Here is a 23,055-nt window from a genome sequence, read left to right on the forward strand (position 1 = left end):
GTCACGATCCAGAAAGGGGCGCAGCTGGCGTATCAGGCGAGCCTGATGAAAAGCCCCCCTGGCCACGGCTGTCATATGATCGTCTAAAGACAGCCGAGTGTCCAGGAGGATGCCCAAGTTGCGGGCCCTCTCCGCGGGGGCTAATGATTCACACCCGATAGCCAGGGATGGAGCCAACTGGCTATGTCGTGACGCCAGAAACCACAGCCACTCGGTCTTGGATGGGTTGAGTCGAAGCCTGCTCCTCCCCATCCAGACTCGCACGGCCTCCAGGCACCGGGACATCACTTCCGCGGCATCGTTGGGGTGGTCCGGGGTGGAGATGTACAGCTGGGTGTCATCTGCGTACTGATGAAACACCACCCCGAAACCACAGATGATCTCACCCAGTGGCTTCATATAAATGTTGAACAGGAGAGGCGAGAGGACCGACCCCTGTGGTACCCCACAAGTGAGGCACCTCGAGGTCGACCTCTGCCCCCCTGCCAACACAAATTGCGACCTGTCCGAGAGGTAGGAGGAGAACCACCGTAAAATGGTGCCCCCCAACCCCAACCCCCCTAACCGGTGCAACAAGATACCATGGTCGATGGTATCAAAAGCCGCTGAGAGGTCTAGCAGGACCAGGATAGAGGAACAGCCTCTATCCCGGGCCCTCCAGAGATCATCATGATGTGATGAACATTCTAGAGAACTGGGATTAAACAAATGAATTATCTATGAAAAATGGGAAACTTGGGTATGGAACTATGTGAAAATTCATATGGCAATGGATTTACTGTAAAATATGTTGTGAATTTGCCAATAAAGGCAATATCACAGCAATAGGAGGAGGAAAGTATGTTGGTTATGTTTGCCTCCTTAAGTCATTTGTAAAAATAATAAAGAAGGGATACAAATAAATAAATATTAAATAAATAAAAAATGTGAAAGAAGAGTCAGAAACAAAGGGGAAAGAAAGTAAATAAGAATGATTTACTGTGACAGTAAATATATGTTAGAGTATAAGCCTAGTTTAGTTAGTTATGGCAGTAAAGAAAACAATTTAAAGAGAAAAGCCCTATACACTGATTAATCTGGTTAAAAAGACTTTCTTCTTTAAAGACCACAGCTAATCCAGGCTTCAAAATCATTTGCAGAAGTCCTTCTCTTGGTCCACCAGCAGAGACTTGATTAGTGTATCAATTAGAGAAAAAAATCTGTAAAACTAACCTGGCTACTGACATGAGATTTAATAAGCTAAATAATAATAGCAGTAGTTTGATTATACTTTATGATATTTATTGCACTGTAGGTGTTTAGTAATAAACCTTATCTTAATGCTATTAACCATAAACAGGTTCTGGATGGTGATGGTTACGCCTGATAAAGCTATTTTATGGAATTCCTCCAAGAAATAACTCAAATATTTTGAGTAAAATAGTAAAATCTATTTTTTGGGAGAGTTTGTTGTGTGTAGAGTAACTAGGTTTAATTTGCCAAAATGCACTTTGGGCCATTGCTTAAAATTTCTTGATAAATATTTATTAGCAATTGTGTTAAACGTTGTAACACTAACCTATATCAATGAGCACGATAATAGTATCTGATAAATAATTGCTGAGAAATAGCAAGATACTGAAGGAAGATTATTTGAGAAAATCAAAAGATTTTCCCTTTCCCTTACCAGTTGTATGGCTTCATTGGCACGAGCTTTAGCGTCTTTAGAAATTGCATCAGCTTCGTCAATATGGTCCTTGATATTGCTGTAGGCCTTAAAAGCTATTGTTGCATTGAAGGAGAGGTTTTTAGCTTCATCAAGGATTCTATTAGGAAAAAATATACATATTCAACTTTTAAAAACCCAAGGGGGAATTTTAGATGCTAATTCTAGACCCATATGTATTAATGTCTTTTTGCACATAGGTATTCCCTACAGGACTCAGCCAGATTTTCTTTTGTGTAGACATGCACCGAATTTCAATTTATAGGTTGCTTCTAGCCAGGGGGAAAAAAACAACAAAAAACAAATGTTTGAGATTAGGTCACAGAACAAGAATACTGCAATGTCACAACATGAAACACTCATCTCATGCTAAAGAGCATTGATTCCACACTCCAAAGTTCGAAGGACTTAATTTTGTTGGAAATTCTTTCTCTCTCTTATTTTTTTCTATTTATCAATCCAAAATCAAGAATAAGAACTGAAGTCAGTCTATTTCTTTGGGAAGATTGGGACATTGCCATCTTGCCTTGGGACAGCTTACACAAATATGATAATGGAGTTTGGGAATGTCTGTTTAATTGTCAAAAAGAGTTAAAGGAGAAAATGTTTCCTCTATTTTCCCAGCTATATAATTCTAGAGTCCATGAAAGTGAAATAACAATCTTGTCAACTTACCCATCTAAAACAGCAGATGAATCATTCAGCTGGGCAGCATGAGCTTCTGCCTGTAGTACCTTTTCTGGAAGCTTCTTTCTTATGATATCTCCAGAGAGATCATCTATTTTCTTCTTTAGCTCCTTAGAAAGCGAGACTATTTTGTTCTTAATATCATCTATGTTCTAAGAAGCAGAAAACAGAAGCATGTTTAAGTAACCGACCGTTTAAGCACTGAAATTATAGCCCCTTGTAACAAGATTATTATCCTATTATACTGAAATAAATCAATGAGCTTTATCATCCATTAAAAGAATTCTGTCACCTATAGTTCAGATTTCTGCGTTTAGGATTCTACCTGCTTGGTCTCAAAGCTGAACTGAACTTTTATGGTCCTCTTGACTACACAAACTTAACTAATCACATCTTATCAGTATATAAAGTGGGATTTGTTAATTAATACAAAACTGTTATTTCATCAGCACTCTCACCTCAGCCACATTCAAAATGATATTTCTTGGATTTTATTTGCTTAAAGGCATAATGAAAAATAATTTAGCCAATTAGTTATGAGAGGAACCCATTAGCGAAAAAGCACATTTCATTACGCCATCAACTTATGCCTTCAGCTAGAGCATGCTGTGAAATACATTATAATTGATAAAACTGTTCTTCATGAATTTTCTAGAACCAATTCTCTATGCATAGTATTTGTTTCTGATTAAAATCAGAAATATGGGCTAATCTAACATGGAGTTCTGAGAACACAGGCTGCCCTCTTTTAAGGCAGGAGGCATTTGCAAATTGAAGATTTTCATGAAACTATGATGAGACGAACACAACAATGTGGGAACAGGACAAAACAAAGAGGTTGTCTGGACATATTTGTCCCATACTTAAAAGCAAATTAAAAATCCTAGCTAACGATAGGATTGAAACATACATATAATTGTACATATAATTGTATATATAATTGTATTGTGTAGGAGAATGAGGTTTATATAGAGGTTAAGGATGATGTATTAAGTTTTTGTATCACGAGAAACAAATTGTTAGGAATATTTACTCTGGAATGCCACGTATGTCCATTTTTGTTTTAATTGTATTATAAATAAAAAACTTTTTTTAAAAAAAAAGCAAATTAGAAAAGGTCCATAATGAGGAATAGCATATACAATGAATATGATTAGAATATCTTCTTTCTCCTGGAAATAAAATGAATTGACTTTTAGGGTAGATACAAAGGCTACTGTCAGGTTCAGTCTAAGAACAACATAGAGCAATCCAGCAAAAGTTCACTTCTTTACTTACTCTTGCCTATACTACTCTAAACCTAACTGATACACCCTGGAAGATTCTAGGGAGTGAGTATCCTCCTTCTCCAAGACAATACTGGGCTTCGTCTCTTCTCTCATCACCCTCCTTGGTAATGCTCCCTCCTTCCTGGGAAACTACCATTTCACTGTAGCCCATCACTCTATTTCCCTGTCCATAGGAGCAATCTAGCAAAGCTTTATGAGGTGCCCAAGCATTTCCTCCCCTCCACCTGAAGTTGCATTTAGAATGTGTTTGGCACTTTGAAAATCGAACTTGACCTATTAACATTATTTCCATGTGATAAAGAGAGTAGTTGCCTTCATGGTCCCATACTTAAATGCAAGTCAGAAAAAGCTTATAGTGAGGAATAGGTATATACAATGAATATGATTAGAACATCTTTTCTCTCCAGGAAATAAAATGAATTGACTTTTAGGGTGGATAGGCTACTGTCAGGTCCAGTCTGTATTCTTGTCTTACTCCCATCTCAAGTACTCTTGGGATAGTATAGCAGAATTATAAACCCATGGAACCAAATGACTGGAAGAGAACATTGAACATCATGACCAATCATTTAAATGCTTAAGGCCAAATTAAAGCATCCACAGGTGTCTCCATGGAAGGACAAGTGGGGCAAATATTGACATATGTCATGAAATCAACCATGGGACTTGCATACTTGTGTCTGATGCAGGTACAAAAGTTGAGGCTTGTCTTGTGATGTTTTGAAACATATTTTTCTTCATTCAAATTTGTACCAGATGACCATTGACGCATCCCAAACATTTTTATATCCAATGAAGGGAAGTTCATTGCCTTCAGTGGTGGGATTCAGCCAGTTCGCATCACTTCAGCAGAACTGATAGCTAATTTTTTGTTGCCCAGGCTCAGAATGGACTTCCGGAAGCGACATCCACACAGAGAACTGGTTGTTTACATACTTGAATCCCACCACTGATTGCCTCCCTAAACAATTGGTTAGGGTTATTATAGTCAGCTTCCTTCCTCTACAAGAAAAAAGCTTCCATTTTCCAAACATCTCAGAAGTAACAGTTGAATTACATAATTTACTTTTCAACGATCATTCTTAACTGAATTTTTTGGGGTACTGAGCATCTGACATGCCTAGGAAATTAAAGCATCAGCTTATTTATTCATACCTCATTAAAAAACACAAACATACAACTTGAAAAAATATATGCTAATTAATTACTTGTATTCAAATATAAAGGAATCCTGCTGTTCAAACATGTCACTGTCATTTTAATCTTTGGAAGAGTTTTTTTGCTTCCTTCTCCTCTAACCTAACATTTAGCTTGGCCATATATATCCTCTGTATTTCAATATACTATTTATTCTATCTGAAAANAAACACAAACATACAACTTGAAAAAATATATGCTAATTAATTACTTGTATTCAAATATAAAGGAATCCTGCTGTTCAAACATGTCACTGTCATTTTAATCTTTGGAAGAGTTTTTTTGCTTCCTTCTCCTCTAACCTAACATTTAGCTTGGCCATATATATCCTCTGTATTTCAATATACTATTTATTCTATCTGAAAATACAAATTATATTTTTTTTTATTGCCTGCTGATTGCCTTTTATGTTGCATTGCATTATAGCCTCCACCCTTAAAACACATATCACATTTTACCTCCACAGCCAAATTGATTCCATTTGCAAGTTCATTAGTTTCACCAAGGATGTCATTCCCTTCTCTTAGAGTATTTTCAGTTTCCTGTCGTCCATTTTCTATAGCCTGTTTCTTTTTCTATATGCAAAACATAGAAACACTTGTGATTTTACATATTAATAAGCATCACATTTCCATTATTATTATTATTTCAATTAGTGCTGTGCCAACGTTATATTTATAGATATATTTGACTACTCACGTTCAATTTACTAGCAAAGGCATTGTTTGGCATTTTGTTCATAAGAAGAGATTTACATTTTAATTCTCATAGGTGGTATACTCTTAGCTATGTCACAAGTTGTAATAATAATAATAATAATAATAATAATAATAATAATAATAATAATAATAATAATAATAATAATAAAGTTGGAAGGGACCTTGGAGGTCATCTAGTCCAACCCCCTGCTCAGGCAGGAAACCCTATACCATTTCGGACAAATGGCTGTCCAGTTTCTTCTTAAAAACTTCCAGTGTTGGCACATTCACCGCTTCTGGTGGCAGGTTGTTCCACTGGTTACTTGTTCTGTCAGGAAATTCCTCCTTAGTTCTAGGTTGCTTCTCTCCTTGATCAGTTTCTATCTGTTGCTTCTTGTCCTGCCTTCAGGTGCCTTGGAGAATAGCTTGACTCCCTCTTCTTTGTGGCAGCCCCTGAGATATTGGAACACTGCTGCCATGTCCCCCCTCGTCCTTCTCTTCGTTAAACTAGACATACCCAAGTTGCTTGAATAAATCACCACTTGTATATCTTCCCTGAGCTTTGCTGCACGCAAGCTGTACTTCCCCCGCCACTTGCTCATTCTCCCTGACCTAGCAGCAGCTAACCCAAGCCCCAGCATGTTTGTCCTGTGCTTCCCTGACCACTTGTGCAGCCATTTACCTTCCTGCTAGCCTACTTGCAAGACATCTGGAACTTGGCAGTTTCCCTATTGACTTTGGTTTTTGGAAACCGGCAGGAAATTGCAAGGAAGTGGTCATTTAGCGACCCAAGATCCTCACTTAATAGTGGAACTGTGGAAATACTATAGGCAGGGCTTTTTTTTGTCATAGAACGCCCAGAACGGAGTTCCGGCACCTTTTTGGGATGGAACCTTGTAGGGTAGGCAAGGCGGGTTGTATGACATGTCTGAGTTCTGGCACCTGTTTCTTTTTCAAAAAAAAAGCACTGGCTATAGGTAAATGGTGCAGTCATGGGATGTTGGGTTTTACAACCACATCACTTAGTGATGGAAATTCCAATCCCAATTGCTATTGTACAGAACTACCTGTACTTAGCACCTACAGTATCTGCAACTTCTTAAAAAAAGCTGCATTTTCCCAGGAATTGTGTACTTGGTTGTTTTTTTTTTTTAGAGAAGCAAAGAAATGAATTGTGCACTTGTCCCTCACTACTACAATCTCACCAATCTTGAAAAGAGGTGCTGGCTGCAAACAAGTGTTAAACCTTCATAGACCAATGCATCTTTTTGTCATTAAATCCTTAACCAGTCCTTATATAAAGAAAATGAAGAAAATGTGTGTTATACTTTATGATAAAATATAAAACTATGTAATTTTTGGAAAGTTTACCATGTTTTAGAAGATTAAACTGAGGGAGGAATTAAATAATAAAATTTCAAGTCTCCGGAAGTCATGCTTGACTTGAAGGAGACTCTACTTTCAAGAATGGCTTCAACAGGGATAAAGGTGGGCCTTTTCAATGGTTGTTCTCCTTCTCTGGAACAGCTTTCTCCTTGAAGTCCAAATAGCCCCAACCTGTTAAGCTTCAAGGAGGTCATGAAAATCTGTGTGTTTCAGCTGACCTTGGCAGCTGATATGTGATAAGGTTGTCACCTCTTACTATAGAACATTTTATTTAATTGAACTTTCATTATGCCCTAATTCATTAGAAATGATATTATTTGCTGTGTTAATTGCTAGCCTACTCTTATTTATAAATCTTTTTAATGGTTGTGGGATATGCGAGCTATTTAGAGGTGGCAACAACAGAAGCAGCATAAGAAACCCAGAACATTAAAAAAGACCTTCTACAATGTTTCCTATTTATTACAAAACACACTTTATCAGAAAGCTAATGATGCTAAAAGAAATGTACTTGCCAAATACAGTTGTATTTTTCTTTAACATGAATCAAGCCGCCTGTAAATTGACAAAGCAGATGTCTATGGATGCTGGTATTTCTGAACCTTGCCCATTTATTCAAGGCAGCCATACTAGTGGGTCAAGATCTGTAAAGCCTTACAGACATTACCTTATTCTGAGCAATTAATTTCCAGTGGGAAATCTCTGCTTCTTCTCTTGTTTATTGACTAAACCTTGATAACTACTCAGCTTTGACCATGCCTCTGCTACATTCCTCTGATTTTTGACTAAATATTGTTAAGTGGTCCATTTTGGGATCCCTAGAAATTGAACACAATTATCTCTAGACTGATTTGCATTTAATTAGATATAAATACAATACTGGACACTTTGAAAATGATTTGGAAGAACTACTTTGGATATAATTCAGGCTTCCAAGCTACTTTAAGACATGCATTATAGGTACATTTTTAAATGTTTCAATTTATTAAAGCAGTAATAGACTTTTTCAGTTTGAGGCTGACACCAGAAAGAAAAACAATATGCTTTAATAAATAACAGAGAGCTGGTTTGCTTGTACAAAATCTAAAGTAATTCTTCCAAATAATTTCTAAACAGTGTTAAGCCTTAAGCGCTCAAAGCTTAATATAGTTCTTCAAGACAAAGGAAGGGGAAAAAAAAGAAATTCCTGCAGATTTTATACATACAAGTCCCACCATCAGAAACAATCCCCCAAACAACAAAAGTGTATCTTCCTGATTTGAAACATGGTGTCATGACACTTGATAAAAAGTATTCCAGAAGTCTAAATGATAAAAAAATATTTTGCTTTGAGTGAGTGGAATCACATAAACACACACACAAAAAAACCACGTTTCTACACATTTGTGTGCTATCTGCATGTATGCATTCAAGTTGTACAAAAAGTCAGGCCTCCTAGACAAATTATAGTATAAATTACATTAAACATTCAGACTGGTTGCTATTTTCCTTTAAAACCCTTCCTCATTTGACATATGATCTTTGAACATTTCTAAGTATAACAACATTTTCTCTGAAAAATTTAATTAAATATATTGTGATTGGCCTATGAACTACCCTTTGGCACACCCTCTATACAGAACACTATCCCTCTCCCTCTCCATCTCCCGCCATCCCTCTCCCTCCCCCCCCTCTCTGGATGGGTGTTTGTAACCCTTAGTAATTACTTCTTCCTACTTTAAGAGCTGACTGAGAAGCAATACTACCCTTAAGATTTTCAGCCAATGCAGCCTTGAAGCATATATATGGAAACTGCTACCATTGGATTAATAGTTGCCTTTAGGCAAAACATGAGTGAGACATAAACAAGAAACAGAACACATTTATCTTCATTTGAAGTTGACTTTGCTCTTACTGTCATGGCTAAGCATTTGTTAATGTACAGTATAATGTGCTTTCAAGTCATTGCAATTACATTCAAATCAAGGAAAATCATTTACATCACTTAACTACAAAAGATATATGATGGTTTGATTTATAATGTGAATTTGCATATACTGTACTCATTTTAATTCCTTACTCGAGAGCATGAGAGAAAAGAAAGTGTAGCCATACTAATATTGAAGATTAATTGTCTCTCCCTGTGTGTATGTGATTAGAATATCAACATAGAGCATGAAGTAAGGACCATACAGGACTCTAAGGGGTTTAGTTTATTTGAATTACTATACATTATATGTATTATATATTAACCACAAACTAGTCACTAGAATTTCTTTCCATTTTCTTTCTATTTCAATAATAATTTTGCTGCTGTAACTTATTCCAAATAGTAATTTAAATAATATATCAAAGATTTCACTAAGTTATATCCATAGCATTTGGGCTTTATTTTTAACTAGAAAATAAAGCTCCTTATCTTGTTCAGATGACCTCTGATTGATTATACATGGAAAAAGTCAGTAAAAGGGACTTTAAGACCAAGCACCCACCTCTACTGCTGTCAAGTTTCTTTGGTTGATTGCTGATAGTCTGTCTGCTTCCCGAATTTTATTAGTTGCTTCTCTTAACAGGTTCAGAGCATCATCAATTTTATCATGGTAGTCTGCTAGTTTCTCTTTGACTTCATTGTTTAGGTCTTCAGTTTTCTTCCTTGGCTCTACAAATAGCTTGTTGATGTTCTTCAAGAGGTCTTCTGCTGACCTACAGCATACCATAAACAATGTTGAATAATAGATCTTGCATTCTGTTCATTCTATCTTCTTCTGATAGGGATTTAAAAATGGACTTAGTTTATGCAGCTATCCATTAGGACATGTTTCATTCATGATATTGCTTTGCAGTGCTTATGGGTTTTAGCAGGTATTAAACAGCTCCTTAGCTTGTCTCTTGCTGACAGATTCAGGCATAACCTCATTAATTGTTCAAATATATGCATTGTATTTAATTAGATCCTGAACTGAATAGTGAATCAGGCTGATACAGAAAGAAGTTGCAAATATCAAGTTCAAAGCAGAGATCCTCTGAAGTAGACTAATCTCAACCTTTGGGCTCCTTATTGATGATTCACAGAAGCAGAAAGTCATTTCACCTGCAAAACTCTGCATTTCTGCTGAAATTCCCAGATTGATGGATCTAGTTTCTATTTCCAGTGGCTAACTTCACCAAAGACTCTCTAAACTCAGTACTTTTATCTATGTGGTTTTTTTAAAAAGAGCCTTTTACAGAGGTGACCAAAGCTGTTGCTTCCTCAAGCCTCACTGTTCTAAAATTTATTCCTAATCTCATTTTTGAGGTAATAGTTGTAAATATATCATAATTCAGGATGAAAGTAAATCCAAGAAAACTCTGGTTAGGTTTTTTTTATTAATAAAGCTGTACAAAATAGATAGAATCTGGGGGTATTAAGGACTCAATGACATTGATCCAACACACACACACAAACACAGAGAGAGAGGGGGGGGGAGGGAGGGAGGGAGGGAGAGTTTTCCCCAAAACTGAAAGGAAATTTGATTACAGGCACAGTAAGATCAATTATTATTTCATTTATATTTTCCCCTTTACCACTTACTCTAATTCATCTTGAGCTACTGCCTTTTGCACTTCCAATTTTCTCTTCCTAAGTTCTGCCATCATTTTGTCAACTTCACTTTGTAATTCTTGAAAGCTTTTGTCAAGTGCCTTGTCTGGGATCCCAAGTGTCTCATTCAGTTTTAAAGCAGCATCATTTACATCTGCAGAAAGATGGCGAATTATGTTTGTCAACAAAATGCAAGCAGATAATGTTTAGCATATTCATTTGATTCCATTCATTTATTGAAATGTTCCTATGATATTCCTCATGTATGAGACTAGAAATATGTCCCATTACTCCAATAATAAATAAAGAGACAGAAGGATTGGACATCATGTTTCATATATTGGACCATAACCTATTTATAATAAGCCAATCAGAATAGAGCTGGAAGAGATCTTGAGGCCTTCTAGTCCAACCCCCTGCTCAAGCAGGAGACTCTATAACGGGGCTTTTCAACCTTTTCAGATTGTACCACTTTTAGGACATGACAATATTTGAGTACCATCAGGGCTTAGCAAGGTATCAAAAACTTGATGACTAAAAAAAAAAAGGGGGGGGAATTTGGGGTTCTACTGATTAGATTCATTTGTTGTTATAGAAATGGCTAGTTTATACCTTTGTGGAAAAGTAAAACATTGAGGGTCGATGTTAATGCTTCCTTCTACTGCAACAGAGGAAGTCGGAAATCAATGCCTTATCTTTTCTTTTTCCCTTCTCCCCCTCACATTTTCCCCCTTTTCCTCCCCACTGTGTCCTGCCGTTTGCTTTTGTATTTTTGTATTTTATTCTATAATCTAATAAAAGGTTATAAACCATAAAAAAAGGAAAAAAGTACCAGTTTTAATTTCTTCGGTGGCGGTTCCTTTGCTGAATCACTTTCCCTTTGCACTGACAAATGTATGACGAATTTATCCATATTTATTAATATTCACTACTACCTTGCTGGCCAGCTGGCCCTTCTTCCTCTCTCTTTCTTTTTCCTCCCTGCCTGCTGGGCTCTCCTTCCAGTTTCTTCTCCATCCCTTTCTCTGTCCCTGTTGTCTTTTCCCCCCTCTTCCGCCAAAACCACCTCCTTTTATATATCCTCTCCTCCCCCTCTTTTCTTTTTGGTGGTCTTCCAACTGATTCCTCAAGGCTGCGCTTCTCCGTCTCTCTTTCTCCATCCCCTTCTTTTTACCCCGTTGTCTTTTTTCCCTCTTCCTTTCCTGCCAAAATCTCCTCTTTTTATATCCTCTCCTCTCTCTCCTCTTCCTCCTTTTCCCTTCTGCACTTCCAGCTATGCACTGCTTCTGGAAGCGCCAATCAGCTGGAGCCCGGCGCTGATCCTGGGGCTTCTGCTGAGCCCCGACAGCTCTACAGAAGTGCCGATCAGCTTGTAGCCATGTGCGCAGATCCTGGGGCTTCTGCCAAGCCCCGACAACCCTGCAGCTCCAACTCTTCTCCCTTAGGCTTGTGCGGCACTGCCGCCACTTCAGCTCATTCCCTTCCCCAGCTACACTTGCCCAGGATGGTCGTGTACCACCTACCAGGTGCCAAAGTACCACTGGTGGTACACTTGAAAAGCCCTGCTCTATACCATTTCAGACAATGTTACATAATGTGTGCATGGTATTTTATTCAGCATTTCTGGAAAATAATCACATCTCAGATCTAAGAATGATATCAAGTTTTCAATAAAAAAATTATATCTGTCTGATCTTTTTTATTTAGTATATTTTATAACCCTTCTAATTACTATTCCCAATTGCACTCTGAAGTTTACAGAATCAAATTCCTTTTAGGGATATAATTTGCTGAGTCTCAATATGCATGTATATCTTGATGATGATGATGATGATGATGATGATGATGATGATGATGATGATGATGATGATGATGTTGGAAGGGACCTTGGAAGTCACCTAGCCCAACCCCCTGCTTGGGCAGGAAATCCTGTACCATTTCAGACAAATGGCTGTCCAGTCTCTTCTTAAAAACTTCCAGTGTTGGAGGATTCACAGCTTCTGGAGGCAGGTTGTTCTACTGATTAATTGTTCTAACTGTCAGGAAATTTCTCCTTAATTCTAGGTTGCTTTTCTCTTTGGTTAGTTTCCATCTGTTGCTTCGTGTCCTGCCTTCAGGTGCTTTGGAGAATAACTTGACTCCCTCTTCTATGTGGCAGCCCCTGAGATATTGGAACACTGCTATTATATCACCCCTAGTCCTTCTCTTCATTAATTTAGACATACCAAATTCCAGCAACCGTTCTTTATATGTTTTAGCCTCCAGTCCCCTAATCATCTTTGTTGCTCTTCTCTGTTCTCTTTCTAGAGTCTCAACATCTTTTTTACATCGTGATGACCAAAACTAGATGCAGTATTCCAAGTGTGGCCTTACCAAGGCATTGTAAAGTGGTATTAACATTTCACGTGATCTTGATTCTATCCCTCTGTTAATGCAGCCTAGCACTGTGTTGGCTTTTTTGGCAGCTGCAGCACATTCCTGGCTCATATTTAAATGATTGTGGATTAGGACTCCAAGATCCCTCTCACAGTTGCTACTATTGAGCAAGGTACCACTGAACCTTACTTTTTTCACCATTGAATTTCATTTTGTTAGATAGTGCCCAATGTTCAAGTCTATCAAGATCCTTCTGTATCTTAAGCCTATCTTTTGGAGTGTTGGCTATTCCTGCCAGCTTGATCTATCTATCCTTATGCAAGCAGATGTTCATTTCCAGCAAGAAATAATGTATTTTTAAAGCCATTTTGAGAAATTAAAAAATGTACGCTTAATGCACCTTGTAGAGTACTAAAACTATAAGGTGCTTTTTTTCCTCTTCTCTTACATGAAATTTTTACTGAGCTGAAAATAAACAACAGCAAAGCAGTAGTTACCCATTAGTTATTTAATCATAATAGCTATTCTTCTAGACTAAAAATGTTCCTGAAGGAGAACATTTAATTTCTGCTGTTCTGTGGTCGTAATTGCCAATTTACCAACAAACTACCCTCCTTAGATTTCAGGAAGCCTGCAATTATTTGAACGATAGTTTCTGTGGTTTAACACAAAAGTCCAGTATTTTAATCAACCGATCCTCTCAGTGTCTTATATAATTATTCTTAAAATGTGCTGCTTTCCTTTCCTTAAGAAACCATTGGCATTTTCCCTTTCTTACCTTCTGCAGCCTGGAGGGTGACTTTGATGAGCTGTCCAAGCAACTTCGCTCTCTCATTAGTTGTCTTAGCATCCTGTCCAGTTTGTTCCCCATCTGCTGTCACCTTGGTCGCCTGGCAATACAGATTAAAGAAAAGTGTAATTAATGAACATGACAAGGAGATACTCCATCTGTCTGAATCTACTTGGAAACCTTTCCTCAAGCAAAAAGAGATCAATGAATTATTGATCAGATATACTGGAAGTGACACATACTCTTCCCAAGTACACAATTACATTTTATAACCACTTCTATCATTAAGGGGCCACCAGAGGCTCAATTTTTCATTTCTTGGAGAACACATTGGAAAGAATAGGACACAAAGGAATTCTAGACAAAAAAAAATGGTTTTGTTCACACCCTGAAATATGTAAGACTCTGATGGAAATATTGGTGTCCCAATTGAAATAATGAATCTCTTAGGATTTGATTAGGCACTTCAGTCCTACTGATTTTAGTGTTACATGTCACTTGCTTAAGAACACTTATGTAGCACTTCAGAACAATTATGAATAAAAATATGAATTATGAATGAATAATTCATCATTTGTTTATTTGACTATACTGTGTAGATGACCAGGCTGAACTTGAGGGTGGGATCAAATGCACCATCAGTCTGGATCCCCTATGACTCTAAAAAATACCTAAGTCCAGACTCCCCTTGAAGTCCATTGACTCTTATCTGGCGCCAATTCGCCTTGACCATTAGTAGTTCAGATTCTTGTATATAGGGAACGTGAAATAAACTTGTAGTACTTTTGAACTCTATCCTGGTTCCTGATTTTTTGCACCTGACATATACCTACCGTGTAATTTATCAACCATAAAACCCTCCTACTTTGCAATATAAACCACAATTCTAAATACATCCTTTGTGGGACAAATCAAAAATAGGAATTCGCGTTTACCCCCTTCTCTCTTGTTGCTGGAGAAGTAAATAAATCTCAGATATGCCAAATCTGCAATGTCCTGGAAGTTAAGACCTCAATATCCAGTGGGTCTAATTTGTCAGGTGTATGGGAAAGAATATAAGTACAAAACAGATTGAAGAAAAGTGTAATTAATGAACATGACAAGGAGATACTCCATCTGTCTGAATGGTCTAGAGAGATATTGTTTTTCTATTGTTCATATATTGATAGCCAACCAATTAAAAATATGGAAATAAAATGATATTGAAATTATACCACATCACTGAGATTCTGAACTCTCAGTGAATGTTGGTTTACAATAGTAAAGGGAACATTAACATGAGAAGCTGCAAAGTGAAATACATTATTTTATATGCCTAGAGACTCTTTGGCCTTTGTAATATCTTGCCAAATGAGGAGGGGAAAAAGCTTAAAACTTTTCTACATGATCAGACAGAACTCTGGGAAGAAGGAAATTGGTAAGATTCTCCTTTCTACTAGCCAATACAATACAGATCTAGGTGTGATGTCTCTCTTGAACGATTCCCCAGATACCTCCTCAGTTGTTAGCTCAGGGGAGGATGGGCCGATTCCTAGTATGTCAGGAAGTGAGTTGATTGATGGCTCTGAACGGCCATCTGGAAGGGATTTGGTGGAGGCTTCAGCTGGGGAAAGTTTGCAGTGGCAGACAGCTAGGGAAGAGGAGAAGGAATTGCTTTCTGCACCTCATCCGAGAACACTTAGTGCAGAGAAAAGGCAGGAGCAGAGAAGGTCAACCAGACTACTTGAGATGGGCCGCACCGGAAGCTGGCTATTTTCACAGCAGACAGATGGAGGAGTTGCTGGGAACACGTTTGTTTTCTAGCTGTGTGTTTGATCGTCGTGATTCCTGCTTCACTCTGGATTGACACCATGTTTGGAATTGTGTTTTGGAGACTCTGAACTTTTCTTGCCCCATGAGTTCTCTTTTGTGTGGATTTAAGTTTTGCCTGGTGTATTTAAGTTGTCTGGTGGAGTTAGTTTGTTTGAACAACTTTCAAGTGCTTTGTGGACTATTGGGGCATTGCTCTGTGGACTAAACTTGGTCTGCTCGTGGCTGGACTTGATTGGGATAGTTCTGGGCTTTTGGTGAAGGGAATTGCTGGGGAATATTAGTAAACCCACTAAACCACAGTCACACAGTATGTGTGTGAGTGGGAGGGCAGTACAATAGGAAACGTCATTGGTTGACTTCACATTATTAATGTGGCCCTTTGTTTATTGAATAAACCATATACTGCTGGTTTCACATAACACATTAGATCCAATTAATATAATATATAAATACAGTGATATATAATTGAGACCAATATATTTTATGGACCTAATTTCTGGTGCGTGGAATCCATTATAAGCAAATATAGCTACAGATTGGTAATTTATCATATAGTTACATTATAAATTTACCAACCCAAATCAATTATTAAAATAGTTTTAAGGATTTGTTTTTACTACAGTGAAATTTAACCAAAAAATTAAAAACAATATAACAATAATATTGGTTGTTTTTGGAAACACAAATGACACTAAGTATATGTTAGCACATATGGACAAAAAAAAACCCCCTGACCATTAAGCAGTAACAAAGAAAGATGAAAAACTCTTATATCTTTTCTAGTGACTGTGTGGATTTTTGCTATTAAAATCTTCAAATGGCATAATTCTAGTATATTCTGTCTCTTCCAAACAAATGTAACTATATAGGGAGAAAGTATATCGAAGGAAGAACTAACATTTTATTTTCCAAAGATCCATTCTATCAAAATTGGTTTTTATTTTTGTCTTGCGTATCATTTATCATCATCATTATTTTTTTCACCTCCTTAGTTTTCTTTAGCCAAGGAAATTGGGCAGTTGACCCATACGTCATCTTTAGACACTGACCATACTGATTTTGTCAACTTAATAGCATTTTTTTTCTTCCTTTAATCCATTATTTTATTCTATGAGTTTTCTAACATGTTCCCTAATGAAGAGATTAGAGATATTTTCAACACTTGGACATTTTTGAATGCATAGAATTAACATATTGCCCAATATGGATTTTGAGTTTGTCCAGCAAACACATCCAAACTTCATCAATGTGGAGTCAGTTCTTCGTTTTTTCTTTTGATCACTAGGTGGCAGACTTTCTATGGATATAATCTTCTACCTGATAACTAATGAAAATTCCAGTTTTTGTAGTTTGCAGTTTTTACTAATGAAAAGAATAACCAACAGGAGAGGTGTCATCTCAGGAGGATTTTACTTTCAGAAAACAAAGGTTTTAATAACAGACTTTTCACCCCCTCCTTTCTAAATGAGGTTTGCTTCATAGGATCTAAATCACAACTGAGATTTAACTTTGAGGCAGGATTTTCTTTTTCTATTGCTGTGTGCCTCTGTTGGGTTACAAATTAAAATTTATTATTTCTTTGCACTTCCTTTCTAAATAAATGGTATTGCACATTTTAAAAACTTAAAACATGCTAAAAGTAAGCCCCTTTTCTATGTTTCATTTTAGAACTTTGTAATTAAAAACACATGTAAGAGAAAATAAAGAAGAGTTTATATGACATAGTGCCATTGTTTATTTTAATTTGCTGGCTATTGACAGAATTTTTGTCCACAGAGATATAAATAAGAAGAAGACTCAAGGGGAAAAAAAACCTATTAATTAAAAAAAAACAAAAACACAGTGTACCTGGCACAGTAGCCTATCATCTCCCCAATCCTGGCCCTATCCCCATGCAATGCAACTTCTAAAGCAGCCATGAAAAAACTTCAGCTGCTTTAATTATTTGAAAACTCATCCTGTGCATTCCAAAGCACATCTTTTGAAAGAGATGCATAGTCCTAGCGATTTCATTCTATAGTAAATATTCTAGGAAGGAAATATGCTTTGAGTATTTTCTTTTTTGATTATGCCAGGAAGACCAGAGCCAAGAGCATTTTAGCACTGGGACATTCCACACAGGGCTTGTGAGTTGCCCACAAAATCTATTTTGGAGCTATGTGGTTCCACATCTGTCAGCATTCAGCCATTGTACAGGTTAATTTTTCCAGCTCAACTAGCTGGGATTTCCAGCTTCTTGGTGGGAACTTTAGACAAACCCTATTGCCCGTCTCTTGGGTTTCAGCCGACATAACATTCTTCCCTCTTTGATGAGGGAAGATTGTTTCAATAAATTCACAAATCTTCCTTTAACACAGGGGTAGTCAACCTTGGCTCTTTTATGACTCGTGGACTTCAACTCCCAGAATTCCTGAGCCAGCTTAGCTGGCTCAGGAATTCTGGGAGTTGAAGTCCACGAGTCATAAAAGAGCCAAGGTTGACTACCCCTGCGTTTAACAACTCTTTTTTTTTTTAAATAGACAAATTCATACTGCTTGCTTTAAAGCACAGAAAATATTGAGGTGAGCTGATTTAGCTGGTGAAAAACTGAAATGAAATTGATAAGAATTTGTCTTTTGTGCCTTCTCTTTGTAAGGAATCTGCCCAATTGTTGTTTAGGGCTCTTCCCTGCCCCAAACTGCATATGGACGGCATAGCGATGAGTTTATGTGCTAGTAATTTTTTCTTTTCTTTTTGTGGAGAACTGGGAACGAAGAGGTTTTTTTTTTTTAGTTGCTCTAAGACAATTTATTTCTCTTCAACCTTCCCCATCGACAATTTTGGCCATTCTTTACATGCCTGCAGGCTGTAGTCATTGGTTTGAATGTTCTCACCTGCCACTGAAGCAACCTACAAGCATGGGTACAGCAAATGGGAAATGCGTTTCACTGGAAAAGAAGCTGCATTGTAATTTATTTTGTCAAAGTTGCTTCCCCACACAGAAAGAATTCAGGAAACCAGGCTGTAAACAGCCAGCTGGAAACTTCATCATTATCAGAGAAGAGACCACAGACCTTTCTTCAAAGAAAGGCTGGCAAAAATATAAATCATAGAATATACCCTAATGTACTCAAGAGATATGCTGGTTCTACTGAAACAGTTCACTTGCTGAGATACTTGTATCTATAGATATTTCATCTCAATAAACAAATAAAACTGTGAGAAGTGTGCTTGGAATAAAGTGAGTTTTGAATCAGGCAGTTGCCAAATAGCCTTATTTCTTTTTGCAACCATTGAAAACTATCGGCTTTTAAAAACAGAGGACAATGAGTTGGTGCTTTCGCATCTATTCCTTTGATCTATTGTTCAGTTACATTTTTATTTTTGTCTTGCAAACAAGACAAATGTACAGAATATATTTTGGAAATGTGGATGGGGACTTTTACTGCTGCAATGAGGTCCTGTTCACATTTTTTTTTGTACTTTTGTATTGGTCATCTGGAGCAGAACACTAATTAGCTGAGAATATTCTCTCCCTTTTGAAATTGATTCCACATTTTGCTTTATCATGGTTTGAATGGGTGGATTAGTAGATAGACACGGTGTTGGTTAATTCATCATTGTTTTAACATTTTATAAATGTTTTCTTCTGATATGTAGAACAGCTTTCAATGCTACCAGAAATCTTTGTTAAATTAAATCCTGGCAGTAGCCTAGGGTTTCTGAGGTAGGTGTCACAAAAATGCTGGTAATGAATTAATCAATCAATCCATTAGAAATTATATTATCAATGTCCTGTATGTTTTTGCATATAGACATTACAAAGAAAATACAGATGGAATCCTGGCAATCTGGCAGTCATGTGGCTCCAGTAAGCTGAGATAAAGTCATGAGATCCCATTATTTTAAATGAATTCAGAATTCATTTATTTGCCATTTGCTTGCCAAGCTCACCCTTGTCAGCAGTTCATCCATTTCTATCACAAGAGTATCTAAATTCTTCTGTGCCAAATGAAGAAGTCTTTCTGGTGCTTGCTGAGGTGACAATAAATGCTGAAGCAAAAAAAAAAAAAAGAACATTTACTTTGTGGGTATAATACTACTAGTATAAAAATGCATGCTTTCCATCCTGGTGAATGAAGCTCCATCTTAATCTCAATTACTGTAATGATGTATATGAAAATAATTTATCTGAATATCTTTATGTAGAAGATAAGCCATACGTGCATATGGCAAAACTACCATTATTAAACATGTAAAGTGCCTGCTTAAATATATTACATGTTAGAAAGGTTATGTAGGAGATGGCCAGGCTGAGCCTGGGGGAGGGGTCAAACACATAATCAGTCATGAGTCCATGCACACTCACAAGAGATCTAAGTCCAGCCCACTTTGAATGCCCTTCTTAACTCCTGCTAATTTTCCTTGACCGTTAGTAGCTCAGATTCTTATAGAGAGCTTGCAATAAATCTTTATACTAATTAGAACTGCCTGAATTTCCTGATTTCCTTAGCACTTGACAAGTTGTTTTATAATACCTCTATGATTTCTTTATATTAACAATTCTTTTTTTCAATCAGAAGAATTGAAGAATCAATTCATTATGATAATGGTTAAAGCAGTTAAACCATTAATGCATGTTTTTTTAAAAAATATAAGCACAATAACATATATTGATTAAAATAATGCTACTATGTGAGATCCAGACCACGTTGATGGACTTTATTATACCTTTAATTCTTGGGTTGTGTTTTCAAAGGAATAAAGCATTCTATATGGTGGATAAAGTGGTCCACTAAGATTAACACTTAGAGTCATCTGATTTAACTGATCCAAGTCACGGAGAAGGACACCAGTGCACTCATCATCACAAGCTGTGAAAGAAGACAATAAAAAATATTTATTCCTGTTCCACATCTGAGGCAAATACTTCTTATTTCAACTGAGAAACATTTTATAGTATACATAAAATTCTCAAAAATATAAGGCCACTAACATTCAGTAACTGGTTCCTAAAAATTCATGGAGCAATAAAAGATAGAGAAACAAAGATGTCTCTAGTAGATTGGATAAATGGATATAAAATTGTCCAGATCTAGTGAGAAGGCCAGTGTGACATAAAATACTCTTTAGATAAGAGCTCAATATATAATTTTTAGAATAACAAATACAAATCACATTGCACAGCCTAGAGCAGCTTAAAATCTTATTTACTTTAGGTGGGGAGGAGTAACAGAAGAGCAAAGGGCAAGAAAAGATTTAAACAAATTAATGTAATAGATACTTAAGGCCCACTTCAATTATATATCAATATTAATAGCAGAGACTTAAATTAGAGAGTAATGGGAGAAATAGTGGTAAAGCAATTGAAACAATGCCAGCCAAAGAAGAGATAATTATAGGAGCATTTTAAGGAAATATATTAGTAATATTTGACACTCAAGGCTGGGAATTATGCAGACGTATGCAGAAACTTGATGTACAGAACAAGGGACAGAATGATTTAGGGAATATGTAGTGGGTGAATAGTGCATTTATGCATATTCCAATATGCATTTCCAGATGGAAAGATCTTTTTACTAAAATTGCAACGTGTTTCCACCTTTCTCAGCTTAGCAATATTTTGGGGGTAGGAAAAAAGAAAGGAGGAAAATACAAAAGATGATAATCCTCAAAATTCTGTAAGCAAGGCAGAGTGATTGCACTTTTTTTTATTGATAAGCATTCACAAAAATCTAAACCACCATTCTAACATCACCAGATCCTTTTGGTCTGGAGAGGACTAAAATCCAACCCTAAACCCTCAAGTGGTTAAAATTTAATGATATGCTAAGTTAAAGCTAAATAAACCATATTATGAAGTCTGGTTTATGAGCCAGGCTAGTATGTAAAGATTGCAAAAAACAAGCTAATAAGCTCCTAGTTTAAATCTTTGTTTATGATTGATTTAAATTAATTAGCATCTCTTTGTTTTTTGTGGTGAAAGATGTCTATTTATCGAACCACTTAGTTTTTAATGGGCAACATTACTGAACTACTTTGACAATATTTGGACATACAATGAATAACTGCATTTCAATTTTTTAAAACTATCATAAATAGCTAACCATCTGCATATGTGTATGATTTCTCCAAGTAGGAATTGCATTCTACACAGAAAGATTATTATTCTAATGGTTAAACAGGAAATTATATTCTCTTTGCTTTGCACATATCACTTAGATGAGTTGGGCAGTGCAGATATTTAATAAATAAATACAAATAAATAAGTAACGTTGAATGAAATATGAATTGCCTATGATTCAGTGCTTGGGTTAGTTCCAATTCCTCACCCTGATGTGCTAAGAAGACTTGTCCATTAAAATGAAAGGATAACCTTTTAAAAACCAAAGAAAAGATACATGATCATCGAAGAAGTCTTTTTCTAGATATTCTTCCCTCTCTGGTGAGTCAAATTTCATATTTATAGATGATTTATAGATAAGGCCTTGACCTTGTCTGCAATTTACCAGAGTGTGTTAATAACTCAAGGCTATTCTTACTTTGCACCCAACCTATTCAATAAAGAGCTTTAATTTGACACTAAAGGCTGTTCCCCATGGTTCACTTGCAATATTCTCTACCCATCTGCCGGCCAATCTCCTCATTGTCAATCCCAGTTGTCTCTGTTCTGTTAGGAAAGGCAGCAGGTAAAAGAAAAGAGAGTTTTAATAATCAACTAACACAAGGGTTGATTTATTGCCGAATAGCAGTGATGTAATGATCTTATTTAATCATCCTCTGAACCAAACCACTGGGTCAGAAAGAAAATACAGGTAGTCCTTAACTTATGACTGTTCATATGTTCATATGTTTGAGATTACGACGGACTCCCCAAAAGGTATTTACTACTTTAGTCCAAAGTTCTGGCAGCCCCCCCATGGTCACATGACAGCATTTCAGGTGCTTGGCAACTAGTGCACAACTGTGATTGTATACAGCATTCCATAGTTATGTAATCATGATTTATGACATTTTTGGTGAAAACTGACATTTACTTCTGGTTTTCTGCAAAAATGTCCCATAGTGAAAAATGGGTTCACTTAACCACGGCGCTCACTTAATGACTTTTGCAGAAAAGGTCATAAAATTGAGTCAGTCACATGATAACCCACTTTATAGCCATCATGACTTATGGCCATAATGGGCAAGCTTCGTTAAGGTTATAAGTTGAAGACTACATATATTAAACATGCAATGTCAAATGAATACTGAGCATAGTGGTAGATCAGTAATTCTACATTTCCTAATGATGTAGAGGAAAAAAATAACTTTATCTAAAAAAAATTGTGATGAATAGATTGTAGTCATTGTCATGATTCCCTAAGCTATATTGTTTGCCTTACCACAAATTACAATGGTGCAACTTCCAATTACTTTGGCCACCTAATGAGAAGGAAGGACTCACTGGAGAAGAGCCTAATGCTGGGAAAGATTGAGGGCAATAGAAGAAGGGGATGTCAGAGAATGAGGTGGCTGGATGGAGTCACTGAAGCAGTAGGCGTGAACTTAAATGGACTCCAGAAGATGATAGAGGA

The 23,055-nt window shown here is 36.7% G+C and overlaps 1 protein-coding gene across 1 annotated transcript in view; it reads right to left on the minus strand.

Moving 5' to 3' along the window:
• Positions 1-23,055, minus strand: part of LOC107288964 (laminin subunit alpha-2) — a gene marked incomplete at its 5' end in the record, with an annotated part of 108,891 nt that overhangs the window by 80,490 nt on the left and 5,346 nt on the right. The window contains 8 exons of the mRNA XM_015817644.1: positions 1,667-1,805; positions 2,381-2,544; positions 5,337-5,453; positions 9,434-9,644; positions 10,513-10,675; positions 13,676-13,787; positions 19,433-19,531; positions 20,210-20,352. Coding sequence (XP_015673130.1) covers positions 1,667-1,805; positions 2,381-2,544; positions 5,337-5,453; positions 9,434-9,644; positions 10,513-10,675; positions 13,676-13,787; positions 19,433-19,531; positions 20,210-20,352 — 1,148 coding nt within the window. The remainder of the gene's footprint in view (positions 1-1,666; positions 1,806-2,380; positions 2,545-5,336; positions 5,454-9,433; positions 9,645-10,512; positions 10,676-13,675; positions 13,788-19,432; positions 19,532-20,209; positions 20,353-23,055) is intronic.

This window comes from Protobothrops mucrosquamatus, unplaced genomic scaffold (genome assembly GCF_001527695.2).
Source record: "Protobothrops mucrosquamatus isolate PMUCROS unplaced genomic scaffold, P.Mucros_1.0 scaffold614, whole genome shotgun sequence".
Taxonomy (NCBI): domain Eukaryota; kingdom Metazoa; phylum Chordata; class Lepidosauria; order Squamata; family Viperidae; genus Protobothrops; species Protobothrops mucrosquamatus.